The sequence below is a fragment of the Panulirus ornatus genome, chromosome 44 (assembly GCF_036320965.1).
Source record: "Panulirus ornatus isolate Po-2019 chromosome 44, ASM3632096v1, whole genome shotgun sequence".
NCBI classification, from domain to species: Eukaryota; Metazoa; Arthropoda; class Malacostraca; order Decapoda; family Palinuridae; genus Panulirus; species Panulirus ornatus.
The window spans coordinates 2,996,186-3,017,955 of NC_092267.1; the positions used below are offsets into that span (position 1 = coordinate 2,996,186).

General features: G+C 42.8%; 1 protein-coding gene across 2 annotated transcripts in view; it reads right to left on the reverse strand.

Annotated features, from left to right (window-relative positions):
* LOC139762671 (uncharacterized) overlaps positions 1-21,770 on the reverse strand; it is a 177,728-nt gene that overhangs the window by 60,640 nt on the left and 95,318 nt on the right. For both annotated transcript variants that reach the window (XM_071687627.1, XM_071687625.1), the window contains exons 6-7: positions 21,178-21,507; positions 17,267-17,418 (exon numbers count right to left, since the gene is read on the reverse strand). In XM_071687627.1, the coding sequence (XP_071543728.1) occupies positions 17,267-17,418; positions 21,178-21,507 (482 nt within the window). The remainder of the gene's footprint in view (positions 1-17,266; positions 17,419-21,177; positions 21,508-21,770) is intronic.

The following is a 21,770-nucleotide window of genomic DNA, read 5'->3' on the forward strand; positions in this document are numbered from 1 at the left end:
ATATATCCTCTTGGTCAATCTTTCCTCACTCATTCTCTCCATGTGCCCAAACCATTTCAAAACACCCTCTTCTGCTCTCTCAACCACGCTCTTTTTATTTCCACACATCTCTCTTACCCTTACGTTACTTACTCGATCAAACCACCTCACACCACACATTGTCCTCAAACATCTCATTTCTAGCACATCCATCCTCCTGCGCACAACTCTATCCATAGCCCACGCCTCGCAACCATACAACATTGTTGGAACTACTATTCCTTCAAACATACCCATTTTTGCTTTCCGGGATAATGTTCTCGACTTCCACACATTTTTCAAGGCTCCAAAAATTTTCGCCCCCTCCCCCACCCTATGATCCACTTCCGCTTCCATGGTTCCATCCGCTGACAGATCCACTCCCAGATATCTAAAACACTTCACTTCCTCCAGTCCCTCTCCATTCAAACTCACCTCCCAATTGACTTGACCCTCAACCCTACTGTACCTAATAACCTTGCTCTTATTCACATTTACTCTTAACTTTCTTCTTCCACACACTTTACCAAACTCCGTCACCAGCTTCTGCAGTTTCTCACATGAATCCGCCACCAGCGCTGTATCATCAGCGAACAACAACTGACTCACTTCCCAAGCTCTCTCATCCCCAACAGACTTCATACTTGCCCCTCTTTCCAAGACTCTTGCATTTACCTCCCTAACAACCCCATCCATAAACAAATTAAACAACCATGAAGACATCACACACCCCTGCCGCAAACCTACATTCACTGAGAACCATGAGTCATACATACATTAAATAACCTTACCAACCAGTCAACAATACAGTCACCCCCTTTTTTAATAAATTCCACTGCAGTACCATCCAAACCTGCTGCCTTGCCGGCTTTCATCTTCCGCAAAGCTTTCACTACCTCTTCTCTCTCTCTCTCTCTCTCTCTCTCTCTCTCTCTCTCTCTATATATATATATATATATATATATATATATATATATATATATATATATATATATATATTTCTTTTCTTTCTTTTAAACTATTCGCCATTTCCCGCGTTAGCGAGGTAGCGTTAAGAACAGAGGACTGGGCCTTTTTTGGAATATCCTCACCTGGCCTCCTTCTCTGTTCCTTCTTTTGGAAAATTAAAAAAAAAAACGGAGAGGGGAGGATTTCCAGCCCCCCGCTCCCTCCCCTTTTAATCGCCTTCTACGACACGCAGGGAATACGTGGGAAGTATTCTTGATTCCCTATCCCCAGGGATATATATATATATATATATATATATATATATATATATATATATATATATATATATATATATATATATATATATATATAACTTTAATAGGATGGCCTTCATTAGGGCCTCAGTTGCCCGTGCTGTCTCAGCCAACAACAACAACAAAAATGAGAACAGTAATCAAGGAGAATCAGAGACTGAAAAGAGAATTGTGGACGAGCCAGAAGGCGATGCAAAACTTCTCTTTAAAGATGATCAGTTAATCGTTGGTTGAAGAAGCAGTTTATCAGGCTGAAGGACTCTTAAGGAGAGACTTGAGCCAGATTTTTCATTTCTTATGTTAACTGAAAGCCCTATTCATGGCCACCTCATTAAAGCTATATTAATAAACATATATATATATATATATATATATATATATATCTTTTTTCTTTCATACTATTCGCCATTTCCCGCGTTAGCGAGGTAGCGTTAAGAACAGAGGACTGGGCCTTTGAGGGAATATCCTTATCTGGCCCCCTTCTCTGTTCCTTCTTAGGGAAAAAAAAAAAAAAGAGGGGAGGATTTCCAGCCCCCCGCTCCCTTCCCTTTTAGTCGCCTTCTACGACACGCAGGGAATACGTGGCAAGTATTCTTTCTCCCCTATCCCCAGGGATAATATATTCTCAATATTCTCATAATTACCTTTCGCAGATTCGCCTCTCAGTTGCGTTTTCTTCTGCCAAAAAGTACTGTAATAATCTGTTGTCGTATTTGCCAGGATCGTACGCACAGAGCAATGGCGCTTCGCCAGGGTAGTTCGCAAGGCGTTGACAACATAAGACGATCATATGAAATGAGGAATGACATCTCTATCATCCTGCAATCTGTATGTCAATATACATCAGCTGGGGACAACTCAGTGGGGCACGAATGAACCGTAGTCGGGTCGATTTAAGATCAAAGAACCTATGGGATGTCCCAAGGGTTCTTGATGTGTACAGACACATACATCGGATGATAAACCCCTAAAATCCTAAACAGGTTCAGGTATACATTTCGCCAGAGTCTCGGGCGGTGGGATCGTGCCTCACATACAGTCAGTGGAAGTTAGAAATACCACGAGAAATGGAAGACCAGAAACTCGAGTGTCTGATTGGCAAAATCTCTGAATGCCAGTGTGGTACACATGCCCTAAACCACACCGCAGATCTGATACAATATCGACTCTTATCGCCAGACAGAATAAAGGTTCTCGAAAATCAATTGTCAACGTATTGGATAGGACATTCAACACCTCCAGTTCAGGCAGCATCTTCAGCAATCACTGAACATCGACATTCTTAAGCTACGTCATGTGGAAAAGGGATATACAGGTCACAAATGGAACGGGAAATCTGATCATCTATTTGAGACCAAATGAGACGGATCCGAGACAGACAGACGTGAACCAACTTCTGTTGCTCATTCCCACAGACGACTATATATATATATATATATATATATATATATATATATATATATATATATATATATATATATATATTATATATATATATATTATTTATATATATATATATATATATATATATATATATATATATATATATATATATATATATATATATTATTAAGAGAGATATGTGGAAATAAAAAGAGCTTGGTTGAGAGAGCAGAAGAGGGTGTTTTGAAGTGGTTTGGGCACATGGAGAGGATGAGTGAGGAAAGATTGACCAAGAGGATATATGTGTCGGAGGTGGAGGGAACAAGGAGAAGAGGGAGACCAAATTGGAGGTGGAAAGATGGAGTGAAAAGGATTTTGTGTGATCGGGGCCTGAACATGCAGGAGGGTGAAAGGAGGGCAAGGAATAGAGGGAATTGGAGCGATGTGGTATACAGGGGTTGACGTGCTGTCAGTGGATTGAATCAAGGCATGTGAAGCGTCCGGGGTAAACCAAGGAAAGCTGTGTAGGTATGTATATTTGCGTGTGTGGACGTGTGTATGTACATGTGTATGGGGGGGGGTTGGGCCATTTCTTTCGTCTGTTTCCTTGCGCTACCTCGCAAAAGCGGGAGACAGCGACAAAGTATAAAAAAAAAAAAAAAAAAATATTATTTATATTTTTTTTATTATACTTTGTCGCTGTCTCCCGCGTTTGCGAGGTAGCGCAAGGAAACAGACGAAAGAAATGGCCCAACCCCCCCCCCCCCCCATACACATGTATATACATACGTCCACACACGCAAATATACATACCTACACAGCTTTCCATGGTTTACCCCAGACGCTTCACATGCCCTGCTTCAATCCACTGACAGCACGTCAACCCCGGTATACCACATCGCTCCAATTCACTCTATTCCTTGCCCTCCTTTCACCCTCCTGCATGTTCAGGCCCCGATCACACAAAATCTTTTTCACTCCATCTTTCCACCTCCAATTTGGTCTCCCTCTTCTCCTTGTTCCCTCCACCTCCGACACATATATCCTCTTGGTCAATCTTTCCTCACTCATCCTCTCCATGTGCCCAAACCACTTCAAAACACCCTCTTCTGCTCTCTCAACCACGCTCTTTCTATTTCCACACATCTCTCTTACCCTTACGTTACTCACTCGATCAAACCACCTCACACCACACATTGTCCTCAAACATCTCATTTCCAGCACATCCATCCTCCTGCGCACAACTCTATCCATAGCCCACGCCTCGCAACCATACAACATTGTTGGAACCACTATTCCTTCAAACATACCCATTTTTGCTTTCCGAGATAATGTTCTCGACTTCCACACATTCTTCAAGGCCCCCAGGATTTTCGCCCCCTCCCCCACCCTATGATCCACTTCCGCTTCCATGGTTCCATCCGCTGACAGATCCACTCCCAGATATCTAAAACACTTCACTTCCTCCAGTTTTTCTCCATTCAAACTCACCTCCCAATTGACTTGACCCTCAACCCTACTGTACCTAATAACCTTGCTCTTATTCACATTTACTCTTAACTTTCTTCTTCCACACACTTTTCCAAACTCAGTCACCAGCTTCTGCAGTTTCTCACATGAATCAGCCACCAGCGCTGTATCATCAGCGAACAACAACTGACTCACTTCCCAAGCTCTCTCATCCCCAACAGACTTCATACTTGCCCCTCTTTCCAAAACTCTTGCATTTACCTCCCTAACAACCCCATCCATAAACAAATTAAACAACCATGGAGACATCACACACCCCTGCCGCAAACCTACATTCACTGAGAACCAATCACTTTCCTCTCTTCCTACACGTACACATGCCTTACATCCTCGATAAAAACTTTTCACTGCTTCTAACAACTTTCCTCCCACACCATACATTCTTAATACCTTCCACAGAGCATCTCTATCAACTCTATCATATGCCTTCTCCAGATCCATAAATGCCACATACAAATCCATTTGCTTTTCTAAGTATTTCTCACATACATTCTTCAAAGCAAACACCTGATCCACACATCCTCTACCACTTCTGAAACCACACTGCTCTTCCCCAATCTGATGCTCTGTACATGCCTTCACCCTCTCAATCAATACCCTCCCATATAATTTACCAGGAATACTCAACAAACTTATACCTCTGTAATTTGAGCACTCACTCTTATCCCCTTTGCCTTTGTACAATGGCACTATGCACGCATTCCGCCAATCCTCAGGCACCTCACCATGAGTCATACATGCATTAAATAACCTTACCAACCAGTCAACAATACAGTCACCCCCTTTTTTAATAAATTCCACTGCAATACCATCCAAACCCGCTGCCTTGCCGGCTTTCATCTTCCGCAAAGCTTTCACTACCTCTTCTCTGTTTACCAAATCATTTTCCCTAACCCTCTCACTTTGCACACCACCTCGACCAAATATATATATATATATATATATATATATATATATATATATATATATATATATATATATATATATATATATATCAATCTATTTATCTATCTATTCATTTAATATACTCAGTCGCTGTCTCCCATGTTAGCGAGGTGGCGCAAGGAAACAAACGAAAGAATGGCTCAACCGACCCACATACACATGTATATATATAAATGCCCACACACGCACATATACATACCTATGCATTTCAACGTATAAATACCCATACATACATAGACATACATATATACACACGTATACATCTTCATACTTGCTGCCTTCATCCATCCCCGTTGCCACCCCGCCACACATATAATAGCAACCCCCCCCCCCCGGCCATGTCTCTACTCCCATGTATGTATGCGCGCACACACACACACACAAACACACACACACACACACACACACACACACACCTCAGCCGATGGCAGGTACTCATTTATCGACCAGCCTCGTGTCAAGGATGAACGTCTGAATAGGGTGTGGGATTTGAACCCATACAGGTCCGACCCCCAGGTGGCCCATAGTATACAGCGATGGGAGAGTCTGAAAGATTCTAAATTTATACTCTGGCTATTGACTTGTGCTGAGGGAAGTAATCTGCCATAATTCTTTTTTACATTACTTGCGTACATTACTGCAGGAATGCTACCGCTAAGGTATGGGCCTGGCTAATAGGAAATAACTATTCGAATACTATACACTCGAATATCCTTCGTCTCACATTGGTGAACAACGGGGTCTACACCGGTCATTTCCCAACAGGCGCACAACAGATAGCATTTTACCGAACCTAACTGTACAACGCGGAGGTATATGAAGGTGCGCGCTCCTATACACTTTGTTCGTATATATATATATATATATATATATATATATATATATATATATATATATATATATATATATATATATACTACCTCTTCTTCCACTCCTTCGTTCTATCCATCCAGTTCTGAGGCCATTCAGGCACACAGGATATATCGGCCTTAGGAAACACTGTCCTTCCCTAGGCTCGCATTTAGCCTTTTGTCTCACTCAAAAGAAGCGGGATCACCTCTACTGCTGACCCACTGACGGGTCTCTAGGTCAAAAACATCTCCAACAGCTTCTGTCATTTTACCTTCTCTTCGGCTTTCCATTCTGTCAAGACTTCAGCTTACTTTCCCGTTGACTAAACAACACTATATTGTTCTCTTTCCTTTCATCTTCGGTAACTATCATCCTCTCATCGCCGATGCTTCTTTGCTTTGCTGTCCTCTTCTACTATTATTAAGGATCTGTGTCTCTATGTAACTTTCTACAAGAATAGCTATGAGGATAAGATGGCAAACATATTTGTATTTTGAATGCGTATGCTCCTGAACTTGAGGTCTGTGCTCGCTTGTCTGTTCTGATGCTGTTTATGAATCAAGAGAGATCGTTCTTCTTGGAAACCTCCTTTGGCTAAACCTACCCTAGAGAAGGACAGCAGTACAGACGCTGCCACTTATTCTGGTCTTGGACTTCTGTTCCATTTGTATAAGGTGGCCGACATGGCACGAACTAACAACACGCCCCGGTCAAGGTTATCTCGCTGGATACAAAAAAAAAAAATGAAAGAAATTAGTCAGGGCTTCGCAAGTCGTTTGTAGACCGACTCGTGAGGGAAGAAAGGTTGTTTGAAGTGGAAAAGAGAGCGAAGGAAGAGAACTCCATAGCTTTAGCTGTACGAGGGAAGAAGATGGCATCATCATAGCCGCTCTTCTAGTAAACGGTTTCCACACAGAAACTGTGGGAAACAGCACCCACACGTGCGCCGCGGGTCCAAACCAGTGAAGTGGGGACACATGTAGACGGTTCACGAAGATAATGGCACAGATAATATGGACAGAATAAAGAGAGAGAGAGAGAGAAAGGGGTATCATCACGGCGCTCGGACAGAGAAGATTAAAGAAGGTAAATGCCAGAGGGATCAATGAGACGCAAGGCTTTTGATTCTACTCTAATCACGAGAAGGGTGGAGGGTAAACAACCCCAGATTTATGAGTACTATTCCATACTTGGTGCGAATAAACCCCCCTGCTCACGAAAGAATTAACTACATCACCTCTACAACGCTCCCAGCTTTTAGGACCAGATTTTGTGGTATTGGTTATGTGGAACATCCAGGACAGAGTGGAGGCTATTTACAGGATAACATGCGATTTTTTGACCGAGAGGCACACTCCCTCTGAACTGGAGGAGGTAAGCCATTTGATACTTGTCTATCTGGATCTGAGAGAGTGCCTGGAAGATCCTGCATGAGGAGATTACTGTAGTTAGCAAAGGTTCAAATGAAGTAGATACGAGTGTAGGATTAAAGTCTGGATCATCTAAAGTTGAGTCAGAGGTGCCAAAAAAGAGCGGCTTTATCAGTGGGAGAGTTAGCGATATACTGATCAGGTGGGAAAAGTGGAGGAAAGGTTGAGGTATAGAGGTGCTATTGGTTAAGGACAAAAAAAATTAGCCAGCAGATTAAGAAGACAAGTCAGCACGCTTTCTTTCCATGTAAGTGCGCTTGGTTCTTCGAAGAAGAGTTTTGCAACGATCCAAGAGACGTAAAAATAGACTGAGTTTATGGTGGAGGAGAAGATTTACATGGTCCAGCACTCACGTCCCTGACGCGACAGGCAACAGAAGAGGAGCGATCAAAGGTATCGAATCCATGTGGTGTACAGATCTTGTGAAACTTTTAGTATATTCGGACAATATATCCCTCGGACGAATGCCTTCATATTTCTTTCCTCGACTATTCAGGAAGTTTCATCATTCACTTCTTAAAGAATCAAAGATCTGAATAATACCAGCTCCTGTGCCTGTCTCCAGTCCCACGGTTTTTCATGGCAGCCGTGACACTAAGAGATCTTAAGTCATATTATGGCTTCGGATGATCTATAAGAGACGATTTGTTTTTGGCCTTATTCATGCTATGAACATTATATCACAACTCCAGCTATAGATATCGACGTGAACTGATATACGTCTATTCTCCAAACCGATGAGAAGTGTATGAATCTTGCTGATATCGCTCTCAGTGTGACATCAGAAGCGATAGATGACAAAACGTGGGTGGTGTAGCAGGGTGAGGACAGTGACGCAATAACGGTCCGTCCAGGAACAAGTCTTCATAGGTTCGAATCTTCGTCGTGACAACCGATCCAGAGTTAACCCAACTGTTCATCCTCCCGTGGGGGTTGCTCGATCAAATAAGTACCTGATTTAGCCTTATATATATATATATATATATATATATATATATATATATATATATATATATATATATATATATATATATATATATATATTTTTATTTTATTTTATTATACTTTGTCGCTGTCTCCCGCGTTTGCGAGGTAGCGCAAGGAAACAGACGAAAGAAATGCCCCCCCCCCCCATACACATGTATATACATACGTCCACACACGCAAATATACATACCTACACAGTTTTCCATGGTTTACCCCAGACGCTTCACATGCCCTGCTTCAATCCACTGACAGCACGTCAACCCCGGTATACCACATCGCTCCAATTCACTCTATTCCTTGCCCTCCTTTCACCCTCCTGCATGTTAAGGCCCCGATCACACAAAATCTTTTTCACTCCATCTTTCCACCTCTAATTTGGTCTCCCTCTTCTCCTTGTTCCCTCCACCTCCGACACATATATCCTCTTGGTCAATCTTTCCTCACTCATCCTCTCCATGTGCCCAAACCACTTCAAAACACCCTCTTCTGCTCTCTCAACCACGCTCTTTCTATTTCCACACATCTCTCTTACCCTTACGTTACTCACTCGATCAAACCACCTCACACCACACATTGTCCTCAAACATCTCAGTTCCAGCACATCCATCCTCCTGCGCACAACTCTATCCATAGCCCACGCCTCGCAACCATACAACATTGTTGGAACCACTATTCCTTCAAACATACCCATTTTTGCTTTCCGAGATAATGTTCTCGACTTCCACACATTCTTCAAGGCCCCCAGGATTTTCGCCCCCTCCCCCACCCTATGATCCACTTCCGCTTCCATGGTTCCATCCGCTGCCAGATCCACTCCCAGATATCTAAAACACTTCACTTCCTCCAGTCCCTCTCCATTCAAACTCACCTCCCAATTGACTTGACCCTCAACCCTACTGTACCTAATAACCTTGCTCTTATTCACATTTACTCTTAACTTTCTTCTTCCACACACTTTTCCAAACTCAGTCACCAGCTTCTGCAGTTTCTCACATGAATCAGCCACCAGCGCTGTATCATCAGCGAACAACAACTGACTCACTTCCCAAGCTCTCTCATCCCCAACAGACTTCATACTTGCCCCTCTTTCCAAAACTCTTGCATTTACCTCCCTAACAACCCCATCCATAAACAAATTAAACAACCATGGAGACATCACACACCCCTGCCGCAAACCTACATTCACTGAGAACCAATCACTTTCCTCTCTTCCTACACGTACACATGCCTTACATCCTCGATAAAAAACTTTTCACTGCTTCTAACAACTTTCCTCCCACACCATATATTCTTAATACCTTCCACAGAGCATCTCTATCAACTCTATCATATGCCTTCTCCAGATCCATAAATGCTACATACAAATCCATTTGCTTTTCTAAGTATTTCTCACATACATTCTTCAAAGCAAACACCTGATCCACACATCCTCTACCACTTCTGAAACCACACTGCTCTTCCCCAATCTGATGCTCTGTACATGCCTTCACCCTCTCAATCAATACCCTCCCATATAATTTACCAGGAATACTCAACAAACTTATACCTCTGTAATTTGAGCACTCACTCTTATCCCCTTTGCCTTTGTACAATGGCACTATGCACGCATTCCGCCAATCCTCAGGCACCTCACCATGAGTCATACATACATTGAATAACCTTACCAACCAGTCAACAATACAGTCACCCCCTTTTTTAATAAATTCCACTGCAATACCATCCAAACCTGCTGCCTTGCCGGCTTCCATCTTCCGCAAAGCTTTCACTACCTCTTCTCTGTTTACCAAATCATTTTCCCTAACCCTCTCACTTTGCACACCACCTCGACCAAAACACCCTATATCTGCCACTCTATCATCAAACACATTCAACAAACCTTCAAAATACTCACTCCATCTCCTTCTCACATCACCACTACTTGTTATCACCTCCCCATTTGCGCCCTTCACTGAAGTTCCCATTTGCTCCCTTGTCTTACGCACTTTATTTACCTCCTTCCAGAACATCTTTTTATTCTCCCTAAAATTTAATGATACTCTCTCACCCTAACTCTCATTTGCCCTTTTTTTCACCTCTTGCACCTTTCTCTTGACCTCCTGTCTCTTTCTTTTATACATCTCCCACTCAATTGCATTTTTTCCCTGCAAAAATCGTCCAAATGCCTCTCTCTTCTCTTTCACTAATACTCTTACTTCTTCATCCCACCACTCACTACCCTTTCTAATCAACCCACCTCCCACTCTTCTCATGCCACAAGCATCTTTTGCGCAATCCATCACTGATTCCCTAAATACATCCCATTCCTCCCGCACTCCCCTATATATATATATATATATATATATATATATATATATATATATATATATATATATATATATATATATATATTTATCTATTTACTTATATATTTATTTTGCTTTGTAGCTGTCTCCCGCGTTAGCGAGGTAGCGCAAGGAAACAGACGAAAGAATGGCCCAACCCACCCACATACACGTCCACACATGCAATATATACATACCTATACGTCTCAACATATACATATATATATATATATATATATACACACACAGACATATACATATATACACACTTACATAATTAATACTTTCTGCCTTTATTCATTCCCATCGCCACCCCGCCACACATGAAAATAACCACCCCCTCCCCCCAAATGTGCACGAGGTAGCGCTAAGAGAAGACAACAAAGGCCATTTTCGTTCACATTCAGTCTCTAGCTGTCATGTAATAATGCACCGAAACCACAGCTCCCTTTCCACATCCAGGCTCCACACAACTTTCCATGGTTTACCCCAGACGCTTCACATGCCCTGGTTCAATCCATTGACAGCACGTCGACCCCGGTATACCGCATCGTTCCAAGTCACTCTATTCCTTGCACGCCTTTCACCCTCCTGTATGTTCAGGCCCCGATCACTCAAAATCTTTTTCACTACATCTTTCCACCTCCAATTTGGTCTCCTACTTCTCCTCGTTCCCTCCATCTCTGACACATATATCCTCTTGGTCAATCTTTCCTCACTCATTCTCTCCATGTGACCAAACCATTTCAACACACCCTCTTCTGCTCTCTCAACCACACTCTTTTTATTACCACACATCTCTCTTACCCTATTATTACTTGATCAAACCACCTCACACCACATATATATATACTGTACCTCTCTAATCCAGCGCTCTGTGGTCCGGCAATTCCCATGGTCCGACATGCTTTGAATCTGCCGCCATTAGTTTGTGCTGTTAGCAGCAATAAGGCGCTAACATCTGTTTACATTGCAGCCGAGCTATTTAACAGTCCTGTTAGTTTCTTATATACAGTATTTTGCTGAAAATAAAAGCCCGAGAATTTTAAAGTTTCGGAAAACTATGAAAAGTGCCAGGGGTACAGAATTAGACAGTGCACTTGTTTAAAGTTCTTCAAACTCCGACGTAATGAAGGTGTAACTAGGGAGATGCTTATCGAGTAAGCCATAGGTTTTTATAGAGAACTAAAGCTAGAATATAGCTGTGGATATTCGCAAGGATGGCTACACAAGTTGAAGTGGAGATAGGGAATTTCAGCACTTTGTGTGTGCGGAGAAAACCGTGGCGCTGACACGGAAGCTTGCAGTGTAAGGCCATATCAAAAGAATCGATAAAAAACTCCAATTCTCCATCAAACAACCAACAGCAATATATACAGTGCGAGAAAGAGTGTATGAGCCGGCTGCCTAGCTGGGACTGACGCAGCGGTGGATTGGTGCTTTGGCGATAACAATAAAACAACAATAGTAACAAGAGTCGACCAAAGCCAACCACCAACCTATGGTCGTTCGTTACATTAACTACTCGTCACAAAGCTGCAATAAAGTTTGTGGATGAAATTGCAAATCTAATGGCAGCGGAAACCTTGGCCCAAGAACAAGTGTATAATGCTAACGAATCTGTCCTGCATTGGTGTTATATGCCATGAAGAACCCTTGTCCGAGATACTAAGGCGTCTCCATCATAGACATACTTCTGATGTAAACTGATGTAACAATAAAAACCTTGTTTGAATGATCTGATGGTTGTCTTATTTTCCTATGTCATGTCTTGTTCTACCTTTGATAACACAGCAATACGTATGTAGAATGAGCTGGCAAGGCTAGGGGTGGGGAATATGTTGACATAGGGGGTAAATTTCTGTTTTCCGGCAGTTTCTGTGGTCCGGCAATGGATAGTCCCCCTTCCTTGTTGCTGGATTAAATAGTTTATATAACGATTATAACGTTAAGAACAGTATAAGCCAGGTAGCAAGTCTATCGACCAATCTCCGCGGGAGGATGAACAGCCGGGTTCACAGAGGACAGACCTCTGCAACCAGGATTCGAACGGATGCGCTCGACCCCAGGGCGGCCCGTGAATGCGTCACGGCCAGCATTGGTAACCGGTACACCATGGTTTCTCACGAGAACCTCGGCAAAACTTGAATAAGTCTTTCTGAAAAATGTTTTCCAGTGGCAACCTTGTTAGTCTGCGTCTGAGAGTCAGTTGGCTGTTTCCTTCGAAATCCAGTCATAGTCTTAATAGATGTCTAGGTATGTAATACAATTTTCATGTGTTCCCGGTTATTAAAAGTTGTTTTTTCTTTCCCCAGTGTATAGAGCACAAAGCTTTCCGAGAAAAAAAGTAAAAAAAAACTCGTTTGAACGAAATCTATTCAGTCCATGAATGTGACGTATTGAATAAAACTGATCAAACTAATATACGTATTTCTTTTTTTTTTTTCTTTTACATTTCATTTTCCCTTTTTTCCCCACTGAAGAGTTATCGTAAAGGTGGAGAATGCAGAGCCTGCGTGACTCTACCTTTCATATCATCATGTGGGATTGAATTCAATTCTATTTGCCAATGATGAAACTTTAACTTAGCCCATCAGCCACACATAAACCTAAACTTATACCATCATTGAATGTATTGCTTATCAGTTTTGAGGCATCCCCTTCCCGAAGCTTTTTCCAGCAAGGTTAGAGGATTAGCCTATAATGTAATTCTATATTTCTCTCTTCTATCAGACAGAACTGATGGATTTCTTTCTCTTATAGACCAAAAACGTCAACATTTATGATTATTCTATACTGGGTCTGATCTCGACATGTCCAGCGTCCATTGGCACAAGGGTATGAGGCACCCACTGCCCAGGTGGCAGGAAAGTGGCACCTACTACCCGGGTGGGGGATAAATAGCACCCACTACCCGGGTAGCGGGTAAGTGGCAGCCACTGCCCGGGTGAAGACCCCTACATTGGACTCCAAGTGGATGTGTCAACCTTCCGTCATGACCCGGGTTACTAGCACACTTCCCCGGTTATTAGCACACTTCCCCGGTTATTAGCACACTTCCCGGGTTATTAGCACACTTCCCCGGTTATTAGCACACTTCCCGGGTTATTAGCACACTTCTTTTCCGAGTTAGTAGCACACTTCTCTAGGTTAATAGCACACTTCCCCTGGTTAGAAACGCACTTCTCCTGGCTAGTTGCGAACTGCCCGGATTAATAGCACACTTACCCGGGTAAGAGCACACTTCCCCAGGTTAATATCACACTTCATCGAGTTAGTGGCACATTTCCCGGGTTAGAAGCACACCACTACCCTGGGTTAGTAGCACACTTACCCGCGTTAGCAGCACATTTCTTCGGGTTAGTAGCACACTTCCCCGAGTTAGTAGCACACTTCTTCCCCGAGTTAGTAGCACATTTCCCGGGTTAATAGCACACCACTTCTCCTAGTCTGTCAATAATATGTTTTTATTTGCTGATGGTACGGGAAAACAAGTGTTTGTCGTCCTTCCTAAACCCATCAGAATCGGTTAAACATTCGAAAGGAACAACACGTGAACTGCTGTACCTCATTAGACCTTCAGTAATCTTTCTTTCCAAGCTTCTCTTAATCAGGTACTTGTTATTTCTGATCACAAAAATTCATGTTGTCTTGTTTATGAATCAGATCAACGTGCTACTGGTTTCTAAGGAGAGAATATATAGTTTTTTTTTCCACCTAAAGATTTTCCATTAAGTCCAAGTTAACAAATTTAGCGAGCAGACTTAGTCGGTTCTTTTGCAGAGCAACAAAAGCCGTTCACGTATTTGATTTTCTCTGAAATAAAAGTTTTCATCCCACTTTCCACTGCTAACAACTGTTTTGCTTCTAAAGCCCTTGAATCCTACAGTTTCAGCTGAGCTGGACACATTATTTCAGCCTCCAACTTTGTGTGTAGCTGTTGAGTTCTTATCTGTTCATGCAATATTTACTTTTTTTCATGTTAGCCGAAACAACACGGGCAAGTGAGGCCCCAATCATGGCCATCCTATGAACGCTATATATATATATATATATATATATATATATATATATATATATATATATATATATATATATATATATATATATATATCCTAGCTGGAAATGAGGTGTTTGAGGACAATGTGTGGTGTGAGGTGGTTTGATCGAGTAAGTAATGTAAGGGTAAGAGAGATGTGTGGAAATAAAAAGAGCGTGGTTGAGAGAGCAGAAGAGGGTGTTTTGAAATGGTTTGGGCACATGGAGAGAATGAATGCGGAAAGATTGACCAAGAGGATATGTGTCGGAGGTGGAGGGAAGGAGGAGAAGTGGGAGACCAAATTGGAGGTGGAAAGATGGAGTGAAAAAGATTTGGTGTGATCGGGGCCTGAACATGCAGGAGGGTGAAAGGCGGGCAAGGAATAGAGTGAATTGGATCGATGTGGTATACCGGGGTTGACGTGCTGTCAGTGGATTATATCAGGGCATGTGAAGCGTCTGGGGTAAACCATGGAAAGTTGTGTGGGGCCTGGTTGTGGAAAGGGAGCTGTGGTTTCGGGCATTATTGCATGACAGCTAGAGACTGAGTGTGAACGAGTGGGGCCTTTGTTGTCTTTTCCTAGTGCTACCTCGCACACAAGAGGGGGGGAGGGGGATGGTATTCCATGTGTGGCGAGGTGGCGATGGGAATGAATAAAGGCAGACAGTGTGAATTGTGTGCATGGGTATATATGTATGTGTCTGTGAGTGTATATATATGTGTGTACATTGAGATGTATAGGTATGTATATTTGCGTGTGTGGACGTGTATGTATATACATTGTGTATGGGGTTGGGTTGGGCCATTTCTTTCGTCTGTTTCCTTGCGCCACCTCGCAAACGCGGGAGACAGCGACAAAGCAAAATAAAAAATAAAATAAAATATTCTAGCCTGAGCCAGGTACCCATTTCATCAACTTACTCCTAAAGGATGGATGAACAGCTGGGTTGACTGTGAACCGACTACCGTAACCAAGATTCGAACCTATGCGCTGGACCCTGGGCAACCCGTGAATGCGTCAGGGTCAGGAACGCTAACCGATACACCACGGAGGTCCAGTACCGTTAAAGCTCATCATGAGTAACTCATGAAGATATTTCAGAACATACTGCTCTTAGATTTTGCTGTTGTATCAAAGTGGACGACCGGGCATCAATATACAGACCCCTGGTGGAGGAAAACAATATCATGCATCATATGCAAACTCCGGCAAGCATTTCTTCTTTCTTGATTTTGTAGAGGATGTTTAACGTCTTGAAATACATCAACTTTATACCACAGTTTTCCTTGTCTTACGTCTACGTTACAGGTCTTTGGACGTTTTTCTTCGCCCAAGCTGAGTCGCGGGCTGGTTTGACGAAGGAAGGGTGAACAGATGTCCCACACACACATGTATATGCGTTGGCACAAAGTTTTAATGTTGTGTATTCATTTTGTCAGGCCATATCTTTTCCCTGTATGATGATCCTGTGGCTCAGTGATTCGGAGCTTGGGCCATCCCTTACCCTGACCGTGACTGTTCCTGGGCCGCCCAGGGCCGAACGTATACGTTCGGTCCACATTCAACCCAGCTGTTCATCCTCACCTAGAGTATGTTGGTCACCAAAGTGGGTCCCTGGCTTAGGCAAGAGTACATCTATATTACGTTTATATAATAGTTTCAGCTTGGGCCATCCTTCACCCTGACTGTGACGTATTCCTGGGCCGCCCAAAGCCGAACGTATACGTTCGGTCCACAGTCAACCCAGCTGTTCATCCTCACCTAGGGTATGTAGGTCACCAAAGTGGGTCCCTGGCTTAGGCAAGAGTACATCTATATTACGTTTATATATTAGTTTCAGTTAGGGCATAAGTTGCGCGTGCCCTCTCAGCAAACAAAGATTGACAACTCCACAGATGTGTTAAACAATGTTTCTCCCAGGCGCATTATGGATTATCAAACCCAGTTGGTAAAACAAATGAGGAAGCTGATACGCAGCCACAGTAAGGTAATGACCATACCCTGGGCAAACAGATATCTCATGAATCGTAATATATATTGACCTCAAGTTCCTATTGCAGACAGAGCGACCTGCAGTATTTTTGACCATGTGTGCTGATGACAAGTAAAATCGTTGCAATTATGTGTACCTTTATTCTCGAAGTCACCACTACCATCATGTGTACAACTACCATCGTGTGTACCTTTGCTGTCATGTGCACTATTACCCATGTGTACACCATTATCAGCATATGTAACTTGCTCTTATGTATACTATTACGTACACTATCACCATCATGCCCCATGCTGGCATGTACTTCATTACCCAAGTGTGCACCATTACCACCATGTACGCCGTGCTTTCATGTACACTTATCATATGCAACACTGCCATCATGTGTACCTTGGTGCCATGTGCACGTACATGGCACCTTCATGTGTTCTTTTACTCTCATGTGATAAGCCATGGTGTCTCTCACAGTACAGACATTGGACACGGCAGAAGCACTTGTACTTACCGTCTCTGTGGCCTGGAGGCTCCTGGTCTCGGCGTTGTACCAGGTGATGGTGGGAGGCGGGCGTGAGCCTCGTACCTCACACACTACCTGGTATTCCTTCTCTGCTGTTAGAGGCAGCTCGGGGGCGCGGATGACCACGGCGAGGGGAGGCACTGGCGAGAAAGGAAGTGGCACATTGAGAAGATGTAGGCAGAGGTGGGCTGTCGTTAATATAAGAGGTGAGGTAGAGTAAGAGGAAGGAAGAGCAAGGTGAGATGGCAGCTACGTATGAAGGAGGAGTGTTACCACCTGTGTTTAATGTTAAATACTTATGAATATCGTTATTTTAACTCAGGGAATAAGACAGTATAAAGGATGATAAAGCTAATAAGGAAAATAGATAAGGCTGTCATAATGGAAAGTTCTATATGATATCCGATTAATATATATATCAATATATAGGGTATTGAACACAATACCCTCCAAAAGCCAGGATTCGAGCCCATGACCTTTTGCGTGATATTCGGGGACGCTGACGGCTAGGCTATGCAAGAGGGTGAAAAGCCTGCACGGGACAGAATGAATTGGAGCAATGTGATATATAACGGGCGATGTGCTGTCAATGGACTGAACCAGGGCATATGCAGCAGCCTGGTGAAACCTTGGACAGGTCTCTGGGGCCTGGTCGTGCATAGGGGGCTATAATTCAGGGGCGTTACACATGGAAGCTAGAGAATGGATGTGAGTGGATGAGGCCTTTTTCTTCCGTTCCGGGCGCTACATTGTTAAAGCGGGAAACGGCAAACGAATAGGGGAGAAAGAATACTTCTCACGTATTCCCTGCGTGTCGTAGAAGGCGACTAAAAGGGGAGGGAGCGGGGGGCTAGAAATCCTCCCCTCTCGTTTTTTTTTTTTTCCCAAAAGAAGGAACAGAGAAGGGGGCCAGGTGAGGATATTCCCTCAAAGGCCCAGTCCTCTGTTCAAAACGCTACCTCACTAACGCGGGAAATGGCGAATAGTTTGAAAGAAAAAGAAAAGAAAAAAAAAAAAAAATATATATATATATATATATATATATATATATATATATATATATATATATATATATATGCGTGTGTGTGTGTGTGTGTGTGTGTGTGCGTGTAAAGCATGGATAGATAGACAGTTAGATAAATCACTAAAAACACGTGATTCAGAAATAGGTTGGTAGATAATTAAAAAAATGAAACGCGATTACATTCGAGTTCAATTTTCCATATATATATATATATATATATATATATATATATATATATATATATATATATATATATATATATATATATATATATATTGGAAAGGATCACAATTTTGCGCTTGATCAAGATATTCCTATGAGTCCACGGGGAAAATGACTGACTGTTATATTTCTCTCTTGTGTCTCCCCTGATGATGTGATTATTACACGAAAGTGCACTTGGGAACTTTTCGTGTTTCATTTTCCCCGTGAACTCATAGGAATATATATATATATATATATATATATATATATATATATATATATATATATATATATATATATATATATATATATCCTATTGTCTTTCACATCTGAGCGCCGTTGCAAACGTAAGCGAGATAGCGCCCGGAACAGACGAAGTAAAAGGCTTCATTCGCTCGCACCCACTCTCCATCTGCCATGTGTACTGCAATGAAATCATGGCCCCCCTGACGACATCCAGGCACCACAGGCCTTTCCGTGGTTTCCGCCGGCTGCTTCATAATCCCTAGTTCTGTCCTTTGATACCAAGTTGCCCTCTTCATACCACATCGCTCCAATTCACTCCATCCCATGAGCCTTTCACCCTCCTGCATGTTCATGCCCCGAGCACTTAAAATCATATTTACCTTTTCCTTTCATGTAGAATTAGGTCTCTCCCCCTCTCCTTGTTCCCTCAACTTCTGACACATATATCCTCTTTGTTATCCTTTCCTCACTCATTCTCTCTATATGTCCAGATACTTTCAGCACACACTTTTCAGTTCGCCCAGCCATTCTCTTCTTATTACTACACCTCTCTCTTAGTCTGTCGTTACTTACTCGATCAACCCTCCACAGACCACCTTTCGTCCTTAAGATATATAATTTCCGACACATTCATTCCCTTCAGTGCATTTTCGTCTATAGCCTGTGCCTCGCAACCATATAGCTTCGTTGGGACTACCATAGCTTTACCCATTTTCGCTCTTCCAGATAGTGACCTCTCTATCTAAACATTCCTCAAAGCTCCCAGAACCTTCGAATCTTTACTCACTCAGTGACTCGCCTCTGTGTCTACAGTTCCATTCGCTGCAGTATCCACTCCCAGGCATGTAAAACACACACCACGTCCTTTATATTGCCCAATTCAAACTCGCACCCCAAACTTAAGCTGTTTCTATATATTGCTGAACCTAACAGCCTTTTATTAGCATTAACCCTAAATTTTCTCCTTTCAAACACTCCTCCCAAGCTCAGACACCTACACCCTCGGCTTATCACTCGAATCTTCCAACAGGTCTGTGTCATCAGCAAACACTAACTGACTCACTTCCCAGGCCTTCCCATCCCCTACAGAATCCATATCTACCCCTCTCACCACGACCATTGCATTTACCTCCCTCACCTTTCCACCTATGAATAAATCAAACGACTATGATGACATCACACACTCCTGCCGCAGACCAACCTTCACCTACAACCATTCACCATTTTCTTTACCTACTCGCATATACGCCCTACTCCCGTGTTAATAATTCCTCAATGCTTATCATAGTTTTCATCTCACAACATATATTCGTAATACCTCCCACAGAGCAACTCTTTCAGCCCTGCTATGTGCTTTCTCCAGATCCAGGAAGGCCATATACATATCCTTCTAATTTTTAAAGTATTTATCCCTGTCGTTTTTCCCAGCAAAGACTTAATCCACACGCTACCAGAACCTACCTATATCTATCTATATATAGAGATAGATACGTAAATAGACAGACAGATCGAAAGATACATCGATAGACAAACGTGTACATGCATATCAAAAATAAAATAAGGGTCCACGATTTTTTTCCCACTAAGTTAAGCAAATGTAGAAAGAGAAATACAGAAGAACGAGAGAACAGGACAACACATGAAGCAATCGTGAGGTAAAATGAGAAGACAAAGCGATGATATACGTCACTAAACAGCCAAGACAACGAAATAACTGGAGTGAACAGTTCACGCATCAAATGGCACAGTGGATGAGAGAGGAGAGGGTAGAGGCAAGGGGATACTAATGACCCGCTCTGCTCCCTGCTTAAGTATTCACAGATGGCACGCCGATCCGTAAAGCCCGGGGCTACCATGGTGCATCGTAAGGGAAAAGAGGATGGAGGGAGAGAGAGAGAGAGAGAGAGAGAGAATATCATTTTCTTTCGTGGGTGTTTCATGTGGGCACATAAATGTGAACGGGAATATGTATGTTACATATTCACCTTTCTGCGTTTGTCCTTTTATCATTTTGACATGAAAATGGTTTATAATGTCAGAAGAAGGAGAGTAAACTGGAGAAGGATAAATTGAGTGAAAAGATTTTGAGTCACCGGGGCCTGAACACACATGGGATAGAGTAAACTGGAAGAATGTGGTGTACAGGGGTCGACGTGATGTCACTGGACTGAAACAGGGTATGTGAAACGGACAAGGGAAACCATGGAAAGGTCTATGGGGCCTGGATGTGGAGAGGGAGCTGTGGTTTCGGTGCATTACACATGACAGGTAGAGAATGAATGAGAGCGAATACAGCCTCTCTTCGTCCATTCCCGGCGCTACGTCGCTAAGCGGGGAAACGGCAATCAAGTATAAGTACGCCAGACATTGCCTTCTCAATGCGGAGAGCAAAACATTAATGTGACAATTCCTCATCCTGACTCACAATTCATATCTACCATCACCACCAGTGAGGTGGGAAGTGTAAGGTTGTTATTGGAAGCTTCGCAGGTCAGCAGCAGCTTCAGGTCATTTCGGGTCAGAGGCCCCAAAATGAGCGTATTGTACGGCTCTTCCACAGCGGCTCTGGAAGAAGACGGTGGTCCTGTGCTGTGTGGGGCCAAGACCTCGTTCAATAAGGTGGGTCCCGCAGCGAACGTCGCTGTGTCTGGGGTGTACGATGGGACCTCTGTCGTGTTAGAGGAGTTCAGGGACTCCATGTGGCTGTCCAGGAGATGAGTATCCTCAAACCACACCACCGAGGGACGAGGTATACCTGCCAGGGAGGGAAAGTAGAATCTTTAGCGTTGCGATAAATTCTTAAAAGAGTACTTTACATATACGTCTTGTTAGACAGGCAATTAAAGTAATCCTATACGAACTCTTTCTTATAATATCTCATCATATTTTGCAGCAATGCTTGTAAGTAGTTGATATACCAAGTGAAACCAATCAATGTTCATCTTATGATCACACACACACACACACACACTCCTAATCATATGCCATATGCGTTGTATAAATAGATATATGAAAGAG